Source organism: Ochotona princeps, chromosome 30 (assembly GCF_030435755.1).
Source record: "Ochotona princeps isolate mOchPri1 chromosome 30, mOchPri1.hap1, whole genome shotgun sequence".
NCBI lineage: Eukaryota > Metazoa > Chordata > Mammalia > Lagomorpha > Ochotonidae > Ochotona > Ochotona princeps.
In genome coordinates, this window is record NC_080861.1 from 4,049,462 (window position 1) to 4,071,551 (window position 22,090).

A 22,090-nucleotide genomic window follows, 5' to 3' on the forward strand; every position below is an offset into this window, starting at 1 on the left:
AGCTGCCTGCCTGCTCTGGAGCCCTCCTGCCGCCCCAGCCGCTCTGGCCCCAAGGTTGATGCTGGGATGTCCCCCTTTGTGATGCTAGGGCATTCCCAGCCAGGCCCCAAGAGGGTCACTGCAGTTCACAAAGGCGACGCCATCCTAGAATCTCCTTCAGGTATCGCAGCTGCATTGCTTGACCGCTCCCTGGGCCCCAAGGCCTGCCGGAACTGGCCACTCTCTCCCCGTTTCCAAGGCCACTTCTTGCTTTTCAAGAACCCTAGAGTCCAGGACCCCAAGGAGATTCCACAGCCAAATGCCCACTCCTGGGTGTCCTGGGCAGGGGCACAGGGAAAGTGGAGGATGCTGCTGACAGTCCTGCAAGCCACGTCCAAGCCTTCATGCAACACAGCCAGTCCAGCCAGGGCAGAAGCCTGCCAGGCCGATGAGAGCTTGGCTGAGCACAGGTGATACCATGGCACGAGCTGCCTCACAGGCGCTGCAGCCCCTGGAGGTCCAGGCCGGGTCAGTGTCTACAGAGCTGCCCTGCACACCAGCATCCCCGCTTGTCCCCAACACCTCTCAGGGTGGACACTCTTCCTGCCCCAGGTGTCATGGCTGTCCATCCGCTGCCCAGCGTCCCATGGCTGGCTCAGCCACCACCCAGCACCCTCTCACCAGGAAGATGGCACACGGCGCTGCAGACCTGACCACTCCAGGAAGGAATGTCTTGTGTCTTGGATTTGATGCAGTGGAACTTGTCGCAGTAGTGGCCCCTGTCATTCCCTGGGCCCACAGCATCTTTCTAAAAAATGAATAGTGAATTATAGGGCAATGGAGCGCACAGAGGAAGCCGCCCGGCCACACAGGAGCTATCTTCAGCACCAAGAAGGGAAGCTGCAGCCTCCAAGGCCCCTTCAGGGCATCCACGGCCCCTCCCACCTCTAACCAGGCACCCCCAGTGTCAAGACAGCAGTGGGCGAGGTCAAAATAGCACCTGCCTTTCTTCCCACTGAAGCAGAAATACATGACATGAGACCCAGTCTGCGTGAGTTTCCATACGCACGCCTCGGTGCTGGATGGAAATTCGGGATTGCACTCTGAAGGTTTCCCTTCCAAGCCCCCACCCCCCCCCCCACGTCTTTGTTTGCAGGTGGAAGGGCGCGGGCGACCCCGGGTGGCCAAGGTGTGAGCTCATCCGGAAGGCGGCCGGGTTAGGGTCCTCGCTGCTCTCCGCAGCACACACCCTCACACTCCCACCCCGCCCCAGCTTGCTCATGCAAAATGGAAGAGACACTGTTGAGATATTTGTGTTTAAAATCACTGGGTGCTCTCTCGCAGTCTCTCACCGCTTCCTCGTGCGTACCCGCAGTGTATCTTTGCTACGTACCAGCTGCGCGGGGACCCTGAGCGGCGTGCGTGGAGAAGACACGCAAGGAGAAGGCAAGGAGGAATATTTTGCCCAGAAATCCCTTCCTGCAATGGAACGCCCAGAGGGCTGAACGGGGCATCTGTGACCACGCGCATCAGCGTGCCCAGAGAAACAACGGAATTACTCCAACTCAGGGGGCATTTGTCAGCCGGATGGCATCCCCCCCCCCAAACCCTGGAGCCAAAGGCAGGGGTGCTGGGCAACAGGAGGTGGCGGAGCAGCAAGCCCCCCGTGGTGAACTCCTTTTCAACATGCTGATAGCACAGCTGGACGCTTTTCCGCCGGACTGCACTCACTGTGCCCCCCACGCCCCAGTAGGTTCCCCAATCCCACCAGGACAAGCCGCGCCCCGCCTTTGAGATTCCAGGGAAGTAAACAGAAAGGATTGAGCCCAGCCAAAAGGAAAGATTTCCTGTTGCTAAACAAGTGGCCCAGGAGGTTTGTGAAATCCTCCAAGGACCTGAGAAGCAGGGAGTGGGCTCCGGGGCTCTGGGGGTGTGGGTTGGGTTAGTTCGCCCACCGCACTCAACGAGAGCGGTGTGGCAGGCTGGCAGAGCTTCCGAAGGTGGGCTTCTCCGAGGTTAGGGGTGGCACCACGTTATCGGCAGCCTCTCTGTTCTTCTCCTTTGGAGCGAGTCGCTGGAAATCTTGGCGAGGCGACGGCTTCTCTCGTGTGCCTTGAGTTGTGTGCGCAGGCGGCTGCGCGGTCTGCCTCCCACACACTGTTGTTGGCGTTGTTTTTCAATAAAATTTATATTCATTTTTATCCAACAATGTGATTATCGATCCGTTGTTATCACTGCTCTCACATGAGTGAAAAAGGAAAAAAAAAAAAAACAAAACAACACTTTCATGTTCAAAGGGAGCCCTGGAAATCAATGTCCCAGGCATCTGAACAGGATGGTGAAACGCAAGCAGCTATGTCCCATTAAAACAAACGTAATTAGCTTAGCGTGATTACGTTAGGCAGCGGGTTGTTTGGGGTTTTTTTTTCTCATTGAGTCTTGTTTAACTTGAAATTGTTTAAAGTCAACTCAAATGACTTTTTATCTTGGGGGGAGAGAGGAAGAAAGGTTACCTGAGCTGCCGATCAGACTGCCCTGTTGTGGATCTGCGCAAATCAGTATGGCTGGGTGTTCCTCCGCGTGCAGGAACTTTACAGCCGGTTACCAAAACAGGCTTTGGGTGGATTGGAGAGCTAGGGAAAAAGAGAAAGGAAAAGTGGACGCCTCTGAGCAGCTGCTGTAACCATGGTGACCATTCTCCTGACTGTCCAGTCAAGGACAAAGAACCGGGTATTCCCATCTGACCGGTCCACGGTGTGCTGTCCCCGAGGCAGGTGGCCAGGCGCACTGAGGAGGGCAAGTGGAAGCGAGTGGCCTCCCACAGCATCAACGGGGGGAATCGTGAGTGATCGGCACAGGTGCACTCACGGAGCCCAGGTGGGCAGGGCTGACCCACAGCAGCCCTTCCAGCTGGGAGGGAGGTGGGCCAGGGTCCTGCTGCATTAAGAGCCTGCACCACTGCTGGCCCCAGCAGACTGCCTGTGGCCAGGGGCTGCTGGCATCTGAGAGAGGAGCCAGAGGCGCAAGTTGTTGGTTCACGCTGACTGCTGAGCAGAACTGGGGAAAACAAAAACAAAAACCTACACGCCAGCAGGGTCTCTACCCGGGCGTTCCAAGGACAACTCTGAGTCAAAGACGAGGAACTGAAGTCACTCTTCACCCAGGTTCCCTCTGACTCCCCACTGCCCCCCCCAAGGGGCCCTGACTCACCTTCCTGCCCACCCCAACAGCCAAGGCCACCCTGTGGTGGTCCCCCATGACTCCTTCAGCCCCCTCCATGGGAGTCTAGACTCTTCTGCTACAGACTGGCCTTGCGACCCCGAATCACCCCACTCATTGCCAACACCACAGCAGCCCAACCCTGCCTGCCACAGCAACTTTCATTGTCAATATCTTCTTTCTTATCTGATTACGCTTTGTCTCAAAGTCTGTTTCTATTCCCGATTTAAAACTAAATATCTTTTTTTTAAATCATAAGAGTATGAAGTTTTGCCCAATGCTTCTTCTGCATCTGTTGACACAATCATATACTTCTTTCCGTATGTTCTATTAATGTGGCACATGCATCTCCTATTCCTGCTGTAACGGGAGGTCATGATCACAGACTCAGCACCACAGTTCTGCAGTTCTGAAAGCTCGGATGGGCTCCGGTCCGGCTCCAGCAGGGCTGTTCCCTGGAGGCCCTGGGGAGACTCCCTGGGGTGTCCTACCTCCCGTGGTCACACTTCTTGCAGCTTCAAAGCCACCAGGACCCACGGTCTTCCCAGATGATAACGCTCAGACTCTCTTCTGCCCCCTTCCACACTCATGATCCAACTAGTTCAATCTGCAGCTTTGGTTTCCATTTCCCGTATGACGTAAGCAGAGTCCTGGATTGCGACACAACATTCGCGAAGGACCACCCCACCTACTCCAGGTGTGGCCAACGACATTTTTCTTTTTTTTTTTTTTTAAAGATTTATTTATTTATTGGAAAGAGATATACAGAGAGAAGGCAGGACAGAGAGGAAGATCTTCCATTCGATGTTTCACTCCCCAAGTGGCCACAACAGCCGGAGCTAAGCCGAACTGAAGCCAGGAACCAGGAGCTTCTTCGTGGTCTCCCACGCAGGTGCAGGGTCCCAAGGCTTTGGGCCGTCCTCCACTGCTTTCCCAGGCCACAAGCAGAGAGCCGGATGGGAAGTGGGGCTGCCGGGATTAGAACCAGTGCCCACACGGGATCCTGGTAAGGTAAGGTTTAGCCACTAGACTACCACATCGGGCCCACCTTAAATGATTTTTTTTAAAGATTTGTTTATAAGGCAAATTTACAAAGAGAGAAAGACACACACAGAGATAGAGATCTTCCATCTGTTGATTCACTTCTCAAATAGCCACAGCTGCTGCTACCAGGCTCGTCCAAATCCAAGAGCCAGGAGTTTCCTCCAGGTCTCCCACACAGATGTAGGCACCCCTGCACACAGGCCATCCTCCACTGCTTTCCCACTGTTAGCAGAGAGCTGGGTCAGAAGAGGAACAGCCAGAACTCAAATTAGTAACATATTGATACTGGTGCCACAGTTACTCGCCGCACCCTAACACCAACCTCAAAGATTTCAAGTAAATGGAATCACAAAGCATGCAGTCTTCCGGCTTCATCCCTCAACCTGCCTGGGTCCCTCCTTGCTCAGGTGTATCTGTATCATTCCTGTGTATGAACTGCTGGCGTGGAGGCATCACGCAGGAGTCCCCTTCGCATTGGGCTATGCTGTTTTATTGCATGGATACATCTTATTTTTATCCATTCTTCAGCTGAAGGCCATTCAAATTGCTTCTTAGTTTTGGCTATCATGAACAGTGCTTTTATGGACATTTAAATCATGTCTTTACAGCAACACCCATATACAGATATATGTCTTCATTGTTATTATATGGGTATCTAGGAGCGGAACTGTCACATTGAATACAGAACCAACTCGTCTCTTATGCTAAGAAAATAAGCAATCCAATTAAAAACTGCACAGAAGTTTTGCATACATAAGTGCATTTCAAAACATTTAGGAAAAATAGAACTGAATGATTACTTTGATGCAAAAAATTGAAATTCATGCCTATTTAGAGAGCTTCCAAAGATTCATGGAAAATATATATTACAAAACTGTGCACTGATTTCAAATTTTTTGCATCACAATAAGCAGCTTTTAATTCCATCTTTCTCAAATTTTTTGAAGTCTCCATGCATATTTCAACCAAAGAAAATGCAGCACATGAATAGCTAATAGGCACGTGCAAAGGTGCTTGGTCCCTTTACTTGCAAGAAAACGCAAAGCACCACCATAAGGACAGCTCCAGAACAGCTCCAGTCCCACACTGGCGAAGGCGGGGTTAAGCTGGAACCCTCAAGTGTTACGGGTGGGAATTTTAAAATGGTTTAGCCACTTTGGAAAGCAGCTTGGTATTTCTAAAAGTTAAACATAAACCAGCAATTCCACACATCATTCCAGGAAAAGTGCAAAAATCAAATCTGTGTGAACCGAATCTACCCACAGGACTTATAAGTAGCTCTGCCAGGTGCTCGTTTGCTGTTTGCAAATCTTATATATAGTGTTGCCATAGATACCCCTTACAACGCAGGGCAGCACGCCTGGTGTGCTCTCACATGGGTGTGTGCGGTTGTGAAGTGCGACTCCCACCACCAGGATCACAGCTGTTTCTAGAGACAAGAGAAAGGGTGTGGAATTGGAAAAGGCCACAGCGAAGATGCTGGGCCTCCTCCTTCCCTCTCTTAAGTTTTGACATACATGATGCCATGTTGGCATTTGCTAAGTCCAAGGGGGAAAAAGGCCTGCATGCCACTCTTTCAAAAAAGGAAATCTTTGCCTAAGCCAGGGTAACAAAGATGTTCTCTTGTGGGCTTCTTTCTCCCTAGTTCTTCAGCTTTGGCTCCTAACAGACGCCACTGTGTGCTGCCACGAACCCCTGTCCCTGGAGGACTGGCAGGTGGCTGGCCTCCATCCTCGGCTTCTCTGGGAACCCTCCACATGGAAGCAGAAGAAACAAAGCCCTCCTCCTGCTTTTCCCTGCCCTCACTGTGTTGTGGAACCTTGCCTGGCACAATGTTACAGCCCGGCTCTTTGCTCGTTTCCAATACTGTGTGACAGAGGTTGTGAACCTTCTGGTTAGCCTGCACAGTGTTCAAAAAACCAGGCCAAAAAAATGAATCCGTAACAACACTGAAAAATCAGGAGAAACTCATCGTGTCTCTGACCAGGTGTCTTTCCCTGAGAGGTCTCAGAGACACTTCCTCCTTCCTTCCCCTCAACCCCTAAAGGACCTGGGGACTGCTGGCCCTCTTGGGATCAGACCTCACCTGCCCCTGGGATTGTCCTCCAAACCTGAGGCCTGGGCCAGCTGCACCAGGCCTCTGTTCTCCGCGGAGCTCCACCTGTCCCTTTACCATTCTCTCTGCCACTCGGGCTCTCGCCTGCCTTTGCAGAGCCCTCACACGTAGGGATCAAGGCCCTAATTCTGCAAAGGCCAGGCTGCCCATGCACCCAGCTGCTAGCTGAGTGCGAAGCTCCGCCTCTCTCACATCACCGGGTCCCTTCTCCCTTTCTCCTGGGCACCGGGAGGATGTGTCAGCACTGGTGACACAAATGGCAAAGGGCCCAGGTGGTCCCTCTGGGCACCCTTGCCAGAGGCTCCGGAAATGGGAAGGAACCAGCCGCTGCCCCCTGTGCTGCAGGCACCTGCAGGCAGTAGCGAAAGCCCATCTTCTCAGATGAGGATTTGCTGGATAAATATTTAATGGATGAATTAATAAATGAATGAACTGTCATCTAGTAGTACAGGTATGTCTAACCATTAATCAAAATAGATTTTATCTGCAAAAATAGTTTAGCTGAGGCGTAAGGGAAGAGGAGGAAGGGCTGGCCTATACGTGCCATAACCCACACCAGTCTCTCACTACCGGACCCTCCCGTTCAGCAGCCGAAATAGCAGTTACCTCTCTGGGGGTAAACTGGCAAGAACTAAGGACACAACTTTTCAATATGCTTGTTGCAAGTACTGAGAAAGACGCTAAATGATACAACTAGTACACTCATTACAAAAACAATTTTAATGTAGGCAACAGATAGATGGGTTTTGTTTTTTGATCAACTAACCTGTGACATTTGATTGATGAGTTTAAGCCATTTGCACTCAGGGTTTAATATGAATGGGTGGTAATTTGGTCATGTCATTTTAGCAATGGGTTGTTCATTGTTTGATTTAGTCTTCTGTTATTTTGCTGGGATGTTCTTCACATTTGCCTTTGGTTTTGGTGGGTGCTATTACTTTTCTCTGTCAAGAGAACATGTTTAAGTGTCATTTGTAGAGCAAGCCTGGAAGAGTAGTCACATCTGACCAACAAAGATTAGTGAAAACTGTATCTCATGGATGTTGATGTTTTATTTTCATTTCTTCAAAACAATTTCTTGTCTCATTAAATTCTTCACTGACTCATAGGTCGTATGGTAGCATTTTCTGCAAGGAGGTTCTTGATTTTCTATTTCTTCAGTGACACATTAGTCATTTGTAGCATGTTATTTAACTTCATGGCGTTATAAACTTCTATTTTTCTTCCTGTTGCTGATTTTGTTTTGTGCCTTTTCATTTAGGGGGATTATAGTAGCTGTGTAATGGAAACTATCATATCCAGATGTGAGGATACAATGCAGTATGCATCTCTACTTCCAGATCAAAGATGGACTCCCAATGAAACTGTTAAATTTATCTTGACAACAGAATGCGGGATTCTCTGCCACTGACCATGCCTGCAATGATGGACTTATGACTGTTTATAAGTACTAGCATATAGTAATAATATAGGGAAAAGCAGCGTGTTGGGAAAAGGGAATTGGGGATGGGGATAAGGGAAATCCCAGAGTCTACAGAACTGTAACATAAAATGATAATAAAAGAAAAAAGATAAAATGTTAATCAAAATTGTGAGCTCTCTTGCATGACTGTAACTTCTTATGCCAGGCTTTGTGCTGGAAGTGGCAGTACCCAATCCCCGACGGGGATGGTACTGGTGACAATCTCTTTCCATTCTTTATAACCCACCCTGATGAGAAGCTTTGTGAAACAGTGTGCATTTTCTTTACAACAATCATTTGGAAATTACAACAGCTTGCATGTAAAGACTCTAATTGAGATTCTCCTTTCATTGACAAATTGAAATTCCTAGTAACACTATGGGTAGATATTTAAACCCAATAAAATGTTTCCAGAGCTAGTTTTATAAAATAGAGAAAAACACTAATTGGGAGGACGTCTGTTGTTGGCATGAGCGGGGGGACAGAAGATTCCAGCTGTGGACAGAATCATCTAAGCACTGCTGGGAAATACTTTGAGTCTTGTCTGTGTATTTAATTGTAGCCAACGACCCAAAAGGAAAGAGTATTTTAAAAAGTTACTTGGAGAATGGAATTAAGAGGTAAGTTGGGATTGATGTTTGGCTCAACTGTGAAGACAAGACTTGGGACACCCACAGCTCATATTAGTTCGCTGGTTTTCAACACCTGACTTGGCTTCCATGTCCAGCTCCCTGCACACCCTGGGAGGTAGCAGAGGATGGCCAAGGACTTGGGGCCCTGCCCTCCACCTGGGAGACCTAGATGAAATGCCAGGTTCCTGGCTTCAGCCTGGTCCAGTCCTGCTGTGTAGGTATTGAGGGAGTGACCCAGCAGAGAGATCTCTATTTCTCTGTCACTCTTCCTCTTATGTGAAAACAAATAAATTCAAATTTTGAAGTAAAAAAAAAGTTGATTAGGGGTAGCACATTTTTTAAAAATCCATCCATTTTCTCCTACTGTGCATTTTCCAAGCCCTTTATATCAACCCCAAGATTCCTGAGCCTCAGAGGCCTCTTGCTGGCTGTGTGAAGACACACTGGGGGCTGCTGTCTCCAGGTGCGCCCCTCAAGCTCTACCGAGCCTCCCTGCACCTCTCCTCTACCCCCAATTCCCTTTCTTCGACCTCTGGGCTGTGCAGACCCCCTGGCAGCACACAGAAGTGCTGGGGCCCCCACCCTCCTTGGACAGAGCGCCCTCTGCAGCTGTTGCAGCAGACACCACACAGCCTCTCAGTGTCTCTCGCTGGGCCTGTGAGCTGCTCAGTCAGATCTGGCTTCTCTCCAGGGAACCCTGGGAGTGATGTCCTGAGCTGCCTCACCCAGCACAATAGTTCAGAGGTTCTTTACATGGTTAAGTCGATAATATGAACTCAGCTCATTGAAAGACGATGTTCCCAGCACCCCAGATGACACTAAGCGTCAGGACAGCTCCTTCTAACAAGTGAGTCAGGTCGCAGGAACCAGTCAACCTCCGCAATCCTCAAGGGGGTGCCCAGACACAACTCAGGGCAACATGGACCTGCAGAGGCAAATCAACATCTCTGTTTCCAGTAACTGCTGAAATTTAGCTGCCCTTGCTTTACAAGGCACACGCTGCACCGCTGCTAGTGACGCCTGGACCCGACTCCGACAGAGACCTCAGATACTTTCTTAACTCATTGTAATTGTTGCAGACACTTCCAATTATTATTTTTCATACATCGCTGCTTCAAAGGCATGGCAGGTGAGAGGCATGACACTCATCTTCTCATTTAATGAGTTAATAAAGAAACACATAGAATATTCTACCACATTTTCCCCCTCTCAATATGGATAACTGAATGTCAGCATGATTCATTTTCCCTTTAATGGTGCTATGCATTCTATTTCATGCTGTTAGCCACCATTCCGAAGGGTCCTCACATTCCATCACTCTGCCCCATGTGCCCGACTACCAAGAAGTTAAGAAGCTCTGAGGCGGACTTGGCGCGGTAGCCTAGCAGCTGTAGTACTTGTCTTGCCCACACCAGGATCCCATATGGGCATCAGTTCAAATCCCAGTATCCCTGCCTTCCATCCAGCTCCCTGCTGGTGGCCTGAAAAAGCAGCTGGGGACAGCCCAAGGCCTTGGGACCCTGTACCCACATGGGAGACTCAGAAGCTCCTGGCTCCTGGGTTTGGATCAGCGCAACTCTGGCTGTTGCAGCTGCTTGGGGACTGAATCATCAGACGGAAGATCTTCCTCTCTGTCCTCCTCCTCTCTTTATATCTGACTTTCTAATTAAAATAAATTTTTATAAAAAAAAAGAAAGAAGGAAAGCAAGCAAGCAAGCAAGCAAGCAAACAAGCTCTGGGCCCAGAGGCTACCAGCTCCCAGTCGCCTGGGAAGCAGCAGGGAAGCCAGGCCAATCCAGGCCAATCCAGGCCAGTGGGAGCTAGGCAGGAGCCTCCAGGCTCTCTCCCAGGATGCCCCGCTCTGTGCACTAAGCTGTGTGCCACCTCCCCCCATTCTATTTTGGTGTATCCTTAATAACACTTCACACATTTCTGACCTCTGCAAAACAGACTGAAAATGTGGATATGCAAAGCAATTGAGCCTGAAGAGTGCTTGGTGTTACACCTTTGCACAAAATAAACACATCAAGGAATGCCTGCTTACTCTGCATGGTGGAGCTCATTCAGGAGGTGGCTGGCTGAACCTATCAGCAATCTAGAACCTTCCCCATCCCTTGCTCATGGTGTAGCAGTTACCAGCATGAACAGGCAGCTCTGAGGTTTCACAGCAGGCTCAAGGACTTACCAACCAGGAGAAGGAAATTTCTGGGATCAGCCATTGCTTCTTTTGGTTACATGGGAGACCTGTGTGGTTGCAGCACCTGTTCCTACTGAGAGTAAAGGCTGGGCTCCATCAGAGCTGAAAGGACTAATTGATGGATGCCACTGCTTGCCTGGTTTGTTAGACGTAGCATCAGAGACGTATTGGCTAGACTAGAGAGAGAACCAGGTACAAGCGGTTATTTTGAGCTAGGCTAAATACCAAGGGTGAGGTAAGTCTGAGAGCTGGCCCTCCAAGAGTCCCTGTTGGTTACTACTGAAAGCCAGTGCCCCAGGAATCAAGACATCCCTGGGTACCAGCAGTTGGACCATGCACCATGGATGTCTCTTGAAGGAGTGGCCATTCCAGATGCACGCACTGGGCAGGCCGAGTCTGAGGTTGTCTCAGCTGATCTGTGCTCTGCCCCGAAGGAATCACGCAGACTTAGGAAAGGTAGCTGGCTTTCCTTCTCCTTAGCCTGGTAATCCTTGCAGAGATGCTGAGGGACTTGCCAAGGATCTGAGGGCACATGTCCAACTTGCCCTCTTTTCCACATCAGTGCGTGTCCTCCTCCAACCGTGGAGACTCATGCCAGTGTCCCTGCAGCCCCTCTGGGCAGTTCCCTTAGCCACTAAACTGCCAGCCCTCAGGAGCCTGGAAACTGCTCCCTAGCCAGCAGCAGGACCCAGACCACATGGCCACTGCAGGGAAAGTGGTCACCCTGCCAGGTACTGGACACTGGCCAAGCCCTTGTGGTGTCACAGCAATGACTTCCAGGTGCAGCTGGATCATCCACTGTCTTTTTTGGTTTTTTTAAGAATAAACAGCTTTATTACACGAAAGCGGATTTGCCTTTCCAGCCTTGATTTTCCTTAGGTAGAACTCCAACTCCTTGCCATCTAGCACATAGCCATCTGCTCGGCCACACTGACCTGGTCTTGATGCAATGCAGGCCAGCAGCTGGCCCTGCTGGAACTGCTCCTCCAGAAGACCGCTGATCTTGGCGTTCTTTTCTTTCATCGTATTTCTTCTGGATTTTCTTGGACCGCTTTTTGTTCAAGATCTCCTCCTCCTCAGGAGTCAGCTTGCCCCCTTTCCTGCGGCCCAGGGGCAGTGCACAGGGAGACTCGTAGCACTGCCGGTACGGGGTGCTGTCCACGAGCATGATGCACTTCTTCACCAGGGTCTAGGTGCGCACCAGCTCGTTGTTGGAGGCATTGTAGACGACGTCGATGATCCTGCTTTTGCGAGTGCAACACTCGGAGCCCCAGGAGAAACTGCCCACGTCCAGCCTCAGGGCCCGGTACTTCTTGTTGCCTCCTCTCACGCGCACTGTATGAATGCGACGGGGGCCGATCTTAGTATTGGCGGCAGGGCGGCCCAGTTCATACTTCCGCTTCTTGTGGTAGGGCTTTCTCTTGCCCCTAGTCTTGCAGCACTTGTGCCAGTTGTCCCGAGAGATACCCATTGCTCGGCCGGCTGAAAAGAGCCATCCACTGTCTCTTAAAGAGGGAAACCACTGAGTGGAAGTGAAACACATCACAATCAAGATGGAGTCACTGTGTCAACCCTACCAAAACATAGCAAGCAATGGAGCCAGAGGCTATGAAGGCAGGGCTCTTCCAAGTTGCTGTCTGATGGAGATCACCCCAAGACTTTTCCAGAACTGTGAGCTTCCCAGAGGCCTCCACAACTTCATCCAAAGAGTATCACGCAGGGACACTGTGCCCTGAGATCAGCTTTTCTCAATACTTTCTCAAATATTTTAAATATACTTCTTCTTGACTTCAAGGGCTTCTTTGTGGGATGGGTGTTTTATATAGCAATTACAATGCCACTCGGGATGCCTAAACCCTATGCTAGAATTCCTGGTTCAAATCCCAGCTCTGCTTGCAACCCAGCTCCCTGCTAACGTGTGCCCTGATAGGGTCAGGGCTGATGGCGCCCTGGGCCCTGGGGCCCTGCCACTTTGCCACTCACAGCTGAGTTGTAGATTCTTGCTTGAGCCTAAGTGAACTGAACCCTGCTGCTCCCATCAACTCCTGCCCTCCCCTCCTTCTCTCAATCCATTATTCCCATACGTGAGCACACAGAGGAACCAGGACAAGGGAAACCTTGGACATTTTCAAAAGTTGGCGCTGCATGTGTTATGTGTCATCTGCATTTGAATTCGATGTCCTGCTAGACATGTCATGTTTCACAGGCTTTCTTTAGGAACAGACTTAAGATGTTATCTACATACCATACCACTCACCCACGTGTGCAAATCAGTGATTTCTACTTGTTATTCTCAGAATTGTAAAATCATAGCTACAATTTTAAATTTTTTGAAAATCGTTTCCCCTCAAAAAAGATCCCACAGCCTTTAATCCTCACCTCTAGCCCCTCATTAGTGCCTGCCCCCCTTCCAAGGCCAGACCTAGCAGCAACCAATCCATGCCCTTTTGTTTAGAATGTTCTGGGCATTTCATAAAAGTGGGCTCATGGGGCCCGACGGCGTGGCCTAGTGGCTAAAGTCCTCGCCATGAACGCCCTGGGATCCCATATGGGTGCCGGTTCTAATCCCGGTGGCTCCACTTCCCACCCAGCTCCCTGCTGTGGCCTGGGAAAGCAGTGGAGGATGGCCCAAAGCCTTGGGACCCTGCACCTGCATTGGAGACCTGGAAGAATATATATAATCTGACTTTGCAATAATCTTTAACAAAAAAAAAAAAGTGGGCTCATGCAGCCCATGACGTGGTACTGGCTCCCTTGCATTCACTGGAATGTTTCCAAATATTATCACTGTGGCACCAGGAACTCATTTCCTATTAGAAATAGAATCCCACAGCAGTGGTTAGGTCCCACGTTATTCATCCAATTCCCAGTGAAGGGCATTTTGGCTTTTCTGTTTGGGGGGCTACCCCAGGCGTGCCGTCGCTGCGGACAGGTGCTTCCTGGAACTGACACCGGTCCCCACGGCCGACCAGCTCCCTGCCCTCCACCCTGGCTAGCATCACCTTCACTATGATCTGCACCTTCCTGATCACTAATCACATGCGCACTTCTTCACGCACGTCATCAGCTGCGTGTGCGTCTAAACAGAAAGGTCTACCCAGGCCTATTGCTCATTTTTAAGTTAAGGGCTTTTTGTCTTTACTGAAAAGTTCACATTTTGCATAAACTACGGAGAACTCTGTCCCAATAAGGAGAGCTAGGACCCCTTCCACTTTTATGCCTCTCTTCAGGGAATAGGATGCCATTCTAGGAAAGCATCACTTGTTGTTTTTTGTTTTTTTGTTTTTTAAGATTGATTTATTTTGGGCCCGGCACAGTAGCCTAGTGGCTAAAGTCCTCACCTTGCACATGCTGGGATCCAATATGAGAGCTGGTTCAGATCTCTGCACCCACGTGGCAGACCCAGAAGCAGCTCCTGGCTTCAGATTGGCTCAGCTCCAGCCGCTGTGGGGAGGTGAACATTAGTTTATGGCTCAGAGCTACCTGGCCTATAGACAGCATGAAGTCTGAGGATGCAATGGAAAGTTCTAGGTGAGACTGTTAAGACTCACGTCAAAGCCCAGGGGGTTCTGCATGAAGTTAGAAGAAAAGGAGAGTGAGGCACAGCAGACAATACGGCAGTGGGGAAACGGGCACCAGACAGGGCAGCCAAGGGCGGCACAGGGTGAGACTAGGCCTGTGCTCTGAAGAGGGTGAGACAAGGCCTGTGCCGTGCCATGCGCAGACGGCTGGGTCACTGCTGACCTGGAGAGTGACAATACAGCTTCATGGCGTAGCTCAGCAGGCACTGGGACAATCGCTTCAGACAGCTCCTCCAAGCAGCATCTGCACGAAGGAGAGCAAACATAAGACTACAAAATATTCAGGGGAAAATGGAATCAAAAGGTAAGATGTTGGGGTGCAAAAAATGTTGGAAATCCATGCTGTCATCATGTCCATTTTCCATGAACATTTTGATACAGGGGCATACAGAATCGAAGGTTTTGTTTTGAAAGAAAAGGAGGAATACCAGGATGCTTACCTTGACAGGCAAGATCCACTAGCTGGGAAAGTTGGGAGCAGCAGCCCTGAGCCCCGCACTCTATGGGCACAGAGCAATTCCTCCGCGGCAGCCTCGCAGGATCCTCCAAGGCCCGGCCCAGCACCCTGCTCTCTGCTCCATGGCAGCCTCGCAGCACCCTCCGGGGCCCGGCCCAGCACCCTGCTCTCTGCTCCATGGCAGCCTCGCAGCACCCTCCGGGGCCCGGCCCAGCACCCTGCTCTCTGCTCCATGGCAGCCTCGCAGCACCCTCCGGGGCCCGGCCCAGCACCCGGCTCTGAGCTCCCTCCACATCCTCCCAGTGTTTCAGAAGCCCTCTTCACAGTGACCTCCACCTCTCCTGAGCAGGGCAGACGCTGGACGTTCCCACTGAACGCCTGCACAGGTCCGTGGATGCCAACACCAAGGCCAGCCCGTCCCGCTCAGCCCACCTCTCTTGCCCAGCGAGGGCCGCTGGCCGAGGCTCTTCAGCACCGACCACCCAGCTGGCCAGCAAGCTCCATCACACAGTCCTCTTCATGGGAGTCCCTGTAGTTAACTTCTTTCTTAAAACACATCATAAAAATCTTTAATTAGTTTAAGCTATTCACATTAATGTTAGCAAGACAAAGTATCACTTTATAATAAAAAATATTCAAATGAGACTAAAGTTTGCAAAGTGGTTTATTTTTGCAAGTTACTGCTGCGAGAAGACCTTCAAACAAACCAGCGCATTGCAGACGTAAATGAGAAGGGTCAGTCTCTCAGATGGCATCAGCTCTGCTTTAGAGGGCATCCCCTTGACCATGCCCTGGGCTTGTTTTCAGAGCCGCTAACTCAGCCCACGGTAACTCGGGCGTTGATCTTCACATCCACGACTGTGACTTTGGAGGCTACATCCGGGCTGCGAACTGTTTCACGGTCTTTTCACTCTCTCTTTTCAGTTCTTCAATATGGGCATCCAGCCGCTCTAGAATATGATGAGACCGCAGCTCCTCCTCTTCCAAAAACCGGGTAGCTATCGAACCCAGGGGGGACACAGGCAGAGAAGACTAGAAGAGAAGTGACATTTGGCATGTGTGGGTGCAGTGGCAACATCTCGAAGAAACAGTATTCATGCTATTTCCTAACTAGCAATATCAAAGGGGATCTTTTTTTCTCTAAAGAAATATTTTGTTTTCAACAACGACAACAGTAAAAGAAATAAAAAATACAAATCTCTCCTCTGGCCCACGGCTGTAAAGTGCCATCTAACCCGACTGAGAGCCCTGGTCCTCTCCAGGGCGTCTCATCCGTGACCTGCATACAGACTGACCAACTCCAACTGGAAAACCCAATCTTTGAAATGCTGTGAAATTAAACTTTGTGAGCATCAGTATGTGACCACAAGTGGAAAATTAGCAAACAACCCTATGGAGCGGTTCACAGTTTAAGGTATATATGGAATATAAGTTATGTCCAAACCCTAATGTCTCAAACCTAATGAGATATCTCATTTATGTATAACTATTAATATGCAAAAACATTCCAAAAACAATCCCAAATCTAAAATGTTTCTGATTCCTGGCATTTCAGATAAAGCACCAATCAACCTGCACATCCTCCAACATTCCGGAAGACCACATCTATTAGGTAAAACTCACTTCAAACTAGAAACGTTATTTTCATTTTAAAGTTCAGAAAATCTACCCATAATAAATAAGATCTTAGTTAAATCGATTCTTTTTTTCTTATCCAAAATTCCAGTCCACAGGTCTCTGAAATCTATGAGGCCATAGGAGTTCCAGAAACCAGACTTTCAAAAGATAACACAGGACATACACCACATGTGATTGCTCGCCTGCTGTTCTAGTCTCCGTGAACACTGACTTGCCACATACAAACCACTGCTCCAGAGCCCACAATCCTAAACTATAAAAACAATTTATCCATAAATTAATTCATCCTTCACTTTACAAAAGAGAAATCAAGCCAAAGGTGCTAAATGACTCTGCTACCCCACTAACCAGGGTCGGAGTTGGACCCCAATCCCAGCCAGCCAGCCGGCCCAGAACGGAGTGCAAGTACTAAACGGTGCCAGCCCGGCCAACCCCATCTTCCCCATCACACCACCAAGACAAGAGCCCCTTTGTCGGAACTCAGCTGGCAGCACTAAGTCGGGCACACAAATCTTTCGTATCCACTGGCAATTGTGAAGTGCCACAGGAAGTGATTTGGTGTTTACAATGAAAGTGTAAGGACTGGGGAATGTTCATAACCACAGTAGCTAATAGTGAGTGTCAACTGCATTCCCCCAGCAGAGTTCACAGCGACATCTCATAACCAAACACGTGCACATTCGCGGATACCTGACAAAGTCTGTAGGAAAATGGAATCAGCTTATTTTGGTGTGAAAAAAGTTTGAAATCCATGCATGGTTTTTTCATGGAACACATTTTCCATGTACTTCTTAAAGATGCCTTGTATGCATGGATTTCAAAATTTTATACACCAAAATAAACTTAATTTTTAAATTCTACTTTTGCACAAAGTTCTTGAAGTACCGTTATTATATCAGCTCAACTGATATGTTTTGGTATCAAAAAGTTATGTTGCCAAACTTGGGAAGAAAATGTGTTTCCTTGGATTTCAGTATTACATTTAACGGAAGTGGAGTCTTAATTTCAAAACTGAAAGAACACCTTTACTTGGACCACTTGGCACATTAGCAAGTCTAAACAGCAAACTTTCACAGGGGTAACAGGAAGGAAACGGCCCACGGCAGGTGCTTCAGAGGAAGGCCGTGACTGGGAGAGTGCAGCGCTGTGGCAGCACCGGGTCACCACAGGGCCATGCCCGCCCATGCCCGCCCATGCCCGCCCATGCCTCGCGCACTGCCTGCTGTCCCTCCCCAGCCCCTGCCCTGCCCTTACTCACTTTCCGGCCTCTGCACTGGCTGTGCATCCAGACATGAGCCAACCCTCCCAGAATTCAACCAAGCCTCTCTGAGAAAGGAAGGGATTTGTACTCAGCACTAAGGACAGGCTGTACCTGTGGAACTCCTGGTCCCGTTCAGAACCAGGATGGGTCTGGAATTTCAGCTGAATGCGTCTTCACAGGCAAAGAGATCAAGGCAGAGAGGACGCCCGAGAGCAGTGAGGTGCACATGGGGGAGACCCGGGAAACAAGGAAACACCACCCTCTTCAGTAAACAGACAAATAATCATGCTATATGTACTAATAAACTAGTAAGACTGGAAAGTTTCCGTACCAAAGATACAAACTCTTCTTGCTCGCTCATGCTCTCAGATACACTGTCAGAAAAAGTGGCATCATTCATATCTAGCGGTGAAGGCAAAGAATGAGCCTGACACAGAAAGTAGGAAGGCAGAGAGACGGTGGAGCTGCACAGGCTGACGGCGGAGCTGGGGGGGCTGCGGACCCCGGACGGGGGCTCTGGGCTGTCCGCCACTTGTCCTCTCGGGGAAGGCAGGCCTGCTGGGTAGTGCTCAGTCTTTACCTCCCCAGGCCTGCGCTGCTTGGGGGCTGGCCTGGAGAGCAGATCAGGAAACAAAACAGACACCACCGTGAGCAGCCACTCCGACCAGAGGCTCCATCCCCACTGCCAGGCGCCTGCCTTCACACGCTTACAACACAGCAACGAAGGCAAACACACGCACAGCAACCCAGTGTGCTCCGTGCCAGGACAGGGAAGCACTGTGCATAGGGAAGGGACCCAGCCTCGGGGGGGAGGGGAGGCTGCAGGGGCGGAGGGTGGGGAGGGAGGGAAAGGGTGGGGTTGGGGGGGCCAGCAAAAATTTTTGGTGGCAACACATGTAAGTCACTGAATTCTTACTTTTTATGGCAATGATCTATAACTAACCAGCTGAACAAGACTACAAAGGGAGTTTTTAATTCTACTCCTCCTGGAAGGAGGTGGAGGGCAGCATACAAAGACTGGGGAAACACAGATGTCGTGCACTGCCACAGTAGAGTGTACAAAACTCCAGCTCCTGCGGTGGGCTCTACCAGCCGCCCCCACCCCCGCCCTGAGCCTGACTGCAGCCTGATCTGTACATGCTGCACTGTAGAACTAGAGTCCTTTAATTTCCCTAAGTCAAAAATTTTTCTAAAAAAAACATGAGAACTATATTACAACAGAACACATTACAAGTAACTCTCAAGGGCGGGCACTTAAGCCAGTGGTTAAGATCCAAGTTGGGACACCCACATCCCAACCTGGGTGCCTGGGATCCAGTGCCAGTTTGCTCCTAATCTCAGCATCTTGTTGGTGCACACCCGAGAGGTAGCAGGTGGTGTTCCGGATGTGGGTAACACTGTGGTGTGGGACACCAGGGTGGACTTCCTGGCCCTGGCTCCTGATTTCAGCCCCACCAGTTCCCACTGCTGTGCAGATCTGGGGAGTGAATCCATGAATGGTAGATGTCTGTTTCTCTCTCAAACAAAAATAAAACTTATTCAAAAATTCAAAATAAATAGGTACATAGATAACGCTCAAAAAATTTTACTTGAACTCCGTTTCCTTGAACTCAGTTGTTCTGCTGTGTGTTGCTTTAAAAGTTCTGTCAATTTTTTTTTTGCACATCTGAGTAGAAATCTTCAGCTGAGATTTGGTATCCAACAAATCTTTCTGCAGTTGTTGATTTTCAGACACTAATTTATTTAACGCATCAATATAATTCTCCTGAAGGTCTGCTAGTGAGATCTCTTTTGCCTGATAAAAAAGAATACTAGAGTCACAATATGTACAAGAACGTGTGTGATCTGTGAAACTGCTGGCTGAAAAATTCAGGCTTTTAGGTTGCAAGTGATTAATCTATGCCTATTTAGGAAAAACTAAAGTTTTTTTTATTTTGCTTTTTTTTTTTTTGCTCTTCTTGAAACCAAAAGAAGAAGATTCCATTACTTGGTACAACTGGACTGGGAAACTCAAAGCACAATGGGCTTCCTTTGTGTGTCAAAACACACCCAAGGAGCTATCGAGGAACGGGAGCTAGAGCGGATGGGAGCTGGAGAAGGGGGATGGGAACTGGAGAAGGGGAATGGGAACTGGAGAAGGGGGATGGGAACTGGAGAAGGGGGATGGGAACTGGAGGGGAAGGGATGAGAGCTGGAGGGGGATGGGAGCTGGAGGGGGATGGGAGCTGGAGGGGGATGGGAGCTGGAGGGGAAGGGATGAGAGCTGGAGGGGGATGGGAGCTGGAGGGGGATGGGAGCTGGAGGGGAAGGGATGAGAGCTGGAGGGGGATGGGAGCTGGAGGGGGATGGGAGCTAGAGGGGATGCTGCAGTGGGAAGGTGCTGAGATACGGGGAGGCCATGAGTGAGGGCGGAAGCAGAAAAGACAGAAAACATCATTCTGCTCCTTGGACAGCCCCAGAACACCTAGGGAGAAACGCAAAAACCTAAAATCTTTTTTTTAAATAAATCATTTTTTAAAAATTCTTAAACTGAAAGGTAAAGTAACAAAACAGACACAGAGTTGACCAAAAGTTTCTGAAAAGGAATTCTAGTTAGCAGGGGCCACTTTTAAATAAATATCTGATGTTAAATACCTTTACCTAACTTTGGCATCTATTCTTGTATGTGAATCTGGACATGACACAGTAGGATTCAAGTACAAGGGCAATTTAAAAATTTCATGGAAAATGGAATTAACAAATCAGTTTGTGGGTGAGCCTTGGCCTGGCGGTTGGGATGCCCATGTCGCACAGGAGGGCACCTGGGGTCTGAGTCTACCTTTCTGCTCACACAGACTCAGAGCAGCGGTGAGGACAGCATGGGCGGCTGGGTTCCTGCTGCCCACCCTGGGAACCTGCACTGGGCTGCCCCCTTGGCAGCTCCCAGCCCCTCTCTGCCCTGGAGGAAGGTGGCTGGGAACGGACTGGCAAATGGGGGTGCTCACTCCCTCTCTCTCCGTGTGTGTATCTTTGTTGCTCAAATCAGTAAATTTTCAAAAGACATGTTTCTTTTAGTGTACAACATTTGAAATTCATACACAGCTTTTCTGTAATACAGATTTTCCATGAACTTTTTGTAACCCCCCGCGTATGGTGGGAGGTGACTGCCCTGGTCTGGTCTTAGTTCTGTAATCATAAATTATAATACTCTTCAGTGCTAGGTAGTTCCTGGTAAAACAGTACCTGAAAAAATGGCAGGCTGGGCCATTTTTTTCTAATGACAAAAGATTTTAATTATTATTCTGCAAAATTATGGTGATCTTTGGAGTTTAAGGTGTTGCTTAGGTTGGTCCTTTCTGCAAAAAATCTAAGAAGAGTAAGATGATCAAGAGGGGTGTGGCAAACAATTTGCCTAATAAAAGCATAAATCTTAAAATCCAGGTGTTAGCTCCGCGTTTACCAACAGTGATAACGAACTGCGGACACTTTCACATAAGTTGAAACCAGATAAAACCTCAGAGAACATTTGCATATAGTTTAACTTATGAGTAAAACTGCAAACCAGCATCCTTATTTCAAACACAGCCAGTAACCTATAGTAGCTGTCACTTGAACTATTAAGAGTCAGATAATTGATTAAAGTAGGTGTTTTAACCAAACATTCATTTGTAATTCTTCCACCCAAGGCAGTACAAGGTACAGAGGACTTTCTAGTAATTATTCTTACTGATAGTAACAGCTCCCTCAGTGTGTCATTTTAAAGCCAGAGGAAGTTTAAATGGCCCACAGGAAAGTCACCAGCTGGATACAGTGTCACTGAAAACACACTTTTAAAATAGCTACAGTGCCTTTGCCAGGCACCTTCTCAAGGGGTATCAAACTTGTTTTATTAGCAACCCTTACAGACAGATGAATATTAATGGTAAAAACTGAGTAGCCAGCCCACTGCTCATGGAGGTTTTCATTAGGAATTCGGCTGAACAGAATCTCTGCTCACTGTCCAACTAGGAAGTTCCCCGCAGTCTCCAACTCTCAAATATGAACTGGTGTAACCACCTTATGGTGAGATTATCTCAATAAAATACTGCTAAATCCTAAGCCTTTGGGGGATTCAGTGGGACCCATTGAGTTAGTCCTTGGATTTCCACACTCCTAACCCAGCACTGGCTTCAGCAGGGCACGCGAAGTCATTCACCCTCCACCCACCATCGTCGCCCTTATAAATGTCTAGCTGTTGTCTCCTGGTCTCCTGGCCTGTTTTTACTGTCTTTGTAAGATCTTTTTTTTTCCTTTTTTCAATTCTTTTTATTACTGGCTTAAAGGAATCTGAGAAAACAGCACAATAGAATGGATATTTTCACCTGCTGTCTTAAAGCACAGCATCATATATTATACAAAGAGCCCCAAATCAACCACTTAAACGTTTACAAAGTTTTAGATACTGCAAACACTGCAATAAGTATTCTTACACATTCGCTCCTACAGGATGGGTTCCCTGGGAGTGTAAACTGACAAAGTCACACTA

General features: G+C 48.9%; 1 protein-coding gene and 1 pseudogene across 8 annotated transcripts in view; both read right to left on the reverse strand.

The window, feature by feature from the left end:
• Positions 1–11,465: 11,465 nt before the first annotated feature.
• Positions 11,466–12,136, reverse strand: LOC101528476 (small ribosomal subunit protein eS8-like; annotated as a pseudogene).
• Positions 12,137–15,500: 3,364 nt separating this feature from the next.
• CEP63 (centrosomal protein 63) overlaps positions 15,501–22,090 on the reverse strand; it is a 35,016-nt gene continuing 28,426 nt past the window's right edge. For 4 of the 8 annotated variants that reach the window (XM_058657076.1, XM_058657074.1, XM_058657073.1 and 1 more), the window contains 3 exons: positions 19,176–19,381; positions 17,918–18,197; positions 15,501–15,719 (listed from right to left, as the gene is read on the reverse strand). In XM_058657076.1, the coding sequence (XP_058513059.1) occupies positions 15,561–15,719; positions 17,918–18,197; positions 19,176–19,381 (645 nt within the window). In that variant the 3' untranslated portion in view covers positions 15,501–15,560. Of the gene's footprint in view, positions 15,720–17,917; positions 18,198–19,175; positions 19,382–20,808; positions 20,933–22,090 lie in introns of those variants that run through there. The other 4 variants (XM_058657078.1, XM_058657075.1, XR_009244415.1 and 1 more) reach the window with 3 other exon arrangements.